Below are 4,681 nucleotides of genomic sequence, written 5' to 3'. Positions count from 1 at the left end.
GGCCGCGCGCGGCCCGCCGGGCGCCTTCAGGATGCTCATCAAGGAATACCACATTCTGCTGCCCATGAGCCTGGACGAGTACCAGGTGGCCCAGCTCTACATGATCCAGGTGAGGGCGGCAGGGAGAGGGCACCCGGGCAAGGGGTGGAGCCCCGCCAACCCCGCCAGCCCTGCCACGGGGCTGGGACCGGCTGGGAGCCCGGAGGAGGCAAGAGAGGCCCCCTTCGGATGTGGGGATGGGGAAGGGCTGTGGGGAGAGGGGCAGGAAAGCCGAGTGGTGCTTCTCACCCGCTAAGTGCCCAGCCCTTCTCTGATCTCCTGTAATCCTCCTCAGGATCTGTAATCCCATCGGGGAAGGAAAAAGCGCCCAGGAGGCGGCAAGAATGAGGAGGGGGGCCTCCGCGGCCGAGGAGGGCGGGAGGGGGTCTGGAGAGGTGCAGAGTCCTGGCCACCCCTGGAGGTCAGGGAGATGGAGTGAGGACCAGGCGCCAAACCTGGAGCAGGGACAGGGCAGCAAGGATCGGAGGGCGAGGGGGCTCTCGGGTAGGGCAGTGAGAAGAGTTGGCCAGGGCAGGCCCTCAGCAGTGGCCGGGTTGGTGCAGGGCCCCGGGGAGTCTGCTCCAGATCTCTCCCCAGCACAGCAGGACCAGAGTCTCATAAAGCAAGAGGGCCCGGACCCTGCCTCGGGGTTGAAAGGGACATCTGAGCCCCAGAGCGATAGAAGGCAGGATCTGGGGGCTCTCAAGCTGTGAGGGGTGTGGCAGGAGCTGGGATTGGGAGGTGGCCTGGGCCTCCCAGAGAGGGAGGGGGCCAGGGTCCCCTTTTCCTCTCTTTGTCCCTTCTTCCTTGCCAGCCACCCTGGCCTCCTTGCCACCCGCCAGCACATCCAGTACGCTCCCACCTCGGGGCTGCACTGGCTTCCCCCTGCCTTGAGCACCTCCTCCCACCTCACCTCCTTAAAGTCATGTTCAAGCCATGGTCACTTTATGTTCTTAGCAAGGCCTTCCCTGACTATCAGATCAAAACTGCAGCCCCCAACCCTGATCACCTGTACCCTACTGTAGGCTTTCTTTTCCCATAACACTTAGCGCCTTCTAACACACCATATAATTTGCTTTTTCCTTTTGTCTGTCTTCTTCCACTAGAATGTAAGCTCCATGAGGGCAGGGGTCTTTGTTCTATTCATCAATATATCTCAATTGATAGAATCCCAAACACTGCCTGGGGTGGAGCAGACATTCAATGAATACTTGAATGACTGAATTGAGTGCTGGGTTGCAGACCCCATGCAGGGCTGGGCTGCATCTGATTCCGATCCCAGGGAGCTTCGGTGGGGCAGTGTCTGGTTTCAGGGAGTTGAAAAGACTGGGACCAGGGCCCCAGAACTGCGCAGAACACCAGCCTAAGCTGGGGATCCCAGATGCTAAGCTGGGGCTGAGCTCCCTATTCTGCTCTCCCTTGGGCCACAGAAAAAGAGCCGGGAGGAGTCTAGTGGTGAGGGCAGCGGCGTGGAGATCCTGGCCAACCGGCCCTACACAGATGGGCCCGGGGGCAGCGGGCAGTACACACACAAGGTGTACCACGTGGGCTCCCACATCCCAGGCTGGTTCCGGGCACTGCTGCCCAAGGCTGCCCTGCAGGTAGAAGAGGAATCCTGGAATGCCTACCCCTACACCCGAACCCGGTGAGTGGGTGAAGTGGGCATGGTCCGGGGCCAGGAGGGGAGCAGCCCTGGTGGGTATGGCAGTGAGCCTCACCCATGCCTTCTGCCCAGGTACACCTGCCCTTTCGTGGAGAAATTCTCCATTGAAATCGAGACCTATTACCTGCCTGATGGGGGGCAGCAGCCAAACGTCTTCAACCTGAGTGGGGCCGAGAGGAGACAGCGCATCCTGGGTGAGGCCTGGAGCTATGGAGGGACCCTGGCGCCCCTCTCAGTCTCCTGGCTGCCTCAGTGGGCAGCCTCTGAGAAGTCCCAGCCCTCTCCAAGCCTCATGTCCTATCTGCAAAAGGACAGGAACTGTCACCCAGTCCCAAGAGGGTGCCAGGAGCGGGGGCTCAAAGGGGCTGGCACTGCTCAATGCTCGCTGAACTCCCTCAGACACCATTGACATCGTGCGGGATGCAGTGGCCCCAGGCGAGTACAAAGCAGAAGAGGACCCCCGGCTGTACCGCTCGGTCAAGACGGGCCGAGGGCCACTGGCTGATGACTGGGCGCGGACGGCGGCGCAGACGGGGCCCCTTATGTGTGCCTATAAGCTGTGCAAGGTTGAGTTCCGCTACTGGGGCATGCAAGCCAAGATCGAGCAGTTCATCCACGATGTAGGTGAGCACCCAGCCGCGGGAGGTCCCGCTTACCCAGCATGCCCATGTTTAGGGCCAGGGATGCTCCCATCCACTGGGGACACAGAAGCAGAAAGCCATCATTTCCAGTTGAGGCGGGGAGCACTAGGGCAGAGGTGGCCGCACAGCGTAGCCAGGCATCCACAGAGCAGGAAGCTGGTAATATGAGCTACAAGGTCCATGCTGACTCTGACTTTCAGAAATGCTGCTGCTTCCATTAAGATTCTAAGATTCTCCATCATCCTATGAGCTCGGTGAGACTTAGAGATGCTCAGGAAGGTCACCTGCTCTAACTGGCAGCATGCTAAGGAGTGCAGGCTGAGGCTGTGACTCTGATGTCATTCTCTCTGGGATTCCCCCCACTCCACTCCCAGTTTCTAGTGTTCCAGCCTTTGGCCCTGGTGTTCAGGAGCCCCAGTTCCACACCTCCCCTCAACCTGACCCCACCACGCCTGCAGCTCAGCCCTGCCTCAATGCCCAGGTCATCTGTACACAGAGGGATGATCCCTAGTTGGGGAGACCAGCGGCCTGGCTTCTGTCCCACTACTGACCCATGGTTCCTCCAGCAAGGCGCTGGCCATCTCTGCACTTTAAATGTCTCTTCAGTAAATTAGGAGGAGGTTGAATCAGATATGAAGAGCTAATACTGACAGTGAGAGCAACACACAGACCCTTTGCTAATTACTTTCTGTGCAAGATCTCCCTTAACACCCACAACACCCCACCAGGTAATGACGATGATTATTCCCATTTTACAGGTGAGGAAATTCAGCTTATAGAATAATGAGGACTCCGTATCTTGCATTTGGAAAAATACCAAAAAGCACAAATAAGAAAATTAAAATCACCCACATATAGCCACTACTAAGATTCTGATATATCTCCTCACAGAAGTTTATAATTATCATTTAACCATCATTACCTTATTTCCTAGATATTTAAGAGTTTCTAACTTTATTCTTCTGCTTAAGATAAAAATATCCCAGAATGGGTATCATCTTTCGCTACAACCGTCATTGAGTGCCAACACTTCCATTAACTATTAACACCTTCATTAACCATCAACAATTTCATTAACTGTTAAACGCTTAATTAACTGTTAATTCCTCAGAAGTCAGCAGGAAGCCAGCCAAAAGCAAGAACAAGCATTGGTCCCTGCTTCTGGAGTGATGGGGTGGGGACAGTGCTGAGAGTTAGGGTGTGCAGAGAGACAGGAAAGGCAGTGGGCGGAGGGGAGTCAGGCAGGAAGACAAATGCCCCACTTTCCACTCCCATTCCTGGACTGCACTGGCCCTGCCCTACTTTGTGGCTCTGGGTGGGTGGTGTCCCCAGGGGAGCCATTACCCAACCTCAAGGCTGGGCATGTGGCGGCAGTGCCAGGGAAGCAGTGGGAGGGGACAGTTCTGATGCCTGGGCACCTGCAGGTCTACGTCGGGTGATGCTGCGGGCCCACCGCCAGGCCTGGTGCTGGCAGGATGAGTGGACAGAACTGAGCATGGCTGACATTCGGGCACTGGAAGAGGAGACTGCTCGCATGCTGGCCCAGCGCATGGCCAAGTGCAACACAGGCAGTGAGGGGTCTGAGGCCCAGCCCCCCGGGAAACCAAGCACCGAGGCCCGGTCTGGGGCCAGCAACACTGGCACCCCCGATGGGCCTGAGGCCCCCCCTGGCCCAGATGCCTCCCCCGATGCCAGCTTTGGGAAGCAGTGGTCCTCATCCTCCCGTTCCTCCTACTCATCCCAACATGGAGGTGAGGCTGGGACACAGGGATGGGAGAAGCAACCCTCCCCGCTGGGCTCCCAGGCTGAGGCTGAGCCGGCCCGGCAGGGGCTGTGTCTCCCCAGAGCTTGTCCGAGTGGCGCATGCAGAACATTGCCCGAGACTCCGAGAACAGCTCCGAGGAAGAGTTCTTTGATGCCCACGGTCAGCACCGAGGCCCTTTTTGGGAGTGGGGATGTCCCCGAGCAGCTCCTCCCACCCCATGACACAGCCCCCTGTCCCCTCAGAAGGCTTCTCGGACAGTGAGGAGGTCTTCCCCAAGGAGATGACCAAGTGGAACTCCAATGACTTCATCGACGCCTTTGCCTCCCCAATGGAGGCAGAGGGAACGCCAGGTAAAGATCCCACCTAGGACACCGGCCCCCAGCACCCATGTACAGCAGGTCATAAGTTTAATGGCATCTTAAGATGAGAGGCAATCTGAAGAGGTGCTCATTAAATACACAGATGAATAATGAAGGATGGATGGATGGATAAGTGGATAAATGGATGAATGGGTGGTTGGGTGAGTGGGTGGGTGGATGGATGGGTGGGCGGGTGGATGGATGGATGGATGGG

At 57.4% G+C, this 4,681-nt stretch overlaps 1 protein-coding gene across 1 annotated transcript in view; it reads left to right on the top strand.

Moving 5' to 3' along the window:
• The window catches only part of PITPNM1 (phosphatidylinositol transfer protein, membrane-associated 1), a 12,992-nt gene continuing 8,311 nt past the window's right edge, over window positions 1-4,681 (top strand). Inside the window, 7 exon segments of the mRNA XM_011987020.1 lie at window positions 1-109; window positions 1,470-1,684; window positions 1,775-1,896; window positions 2,102-2,326; window positions 3,768-4,094; window positions 4,172-4,267; window positions 4,351-4,601. Coding sequence (XP_011842410.1) covers window positions 32-109; window positions 1,470-1,684; window positions 1,775-1,896; window positions 2,102-2,326; window positions 3,768-4,094; window positions 4,172-4,267; window positions 4,351-4,601 — 1,314 coding nt within the window. The 5' untranslated portion in view covers window positions 1-31.

This window comes from Mandrillus leucophaeus, unplaced genomic scaffold (assembly GCF_000951045.1).
Source record: "Mandrillus leucophaeus isolate KB7577 unplaced genomic scaffold, Mleu.le_1.0 Scaffold30, whole genome shotgun sequence".
NCBI lineage: Eukaryota > Metazoa > Chordata > Mammalia > Primates > Cercopithecidae > Mandrillus > Mandrillus leucophaeus.
The sequence above is the reverse complement of the archived record's forward strand: the minus strand, read 5'-3'. Positions and strand labels throughout refer to the sequence as shown.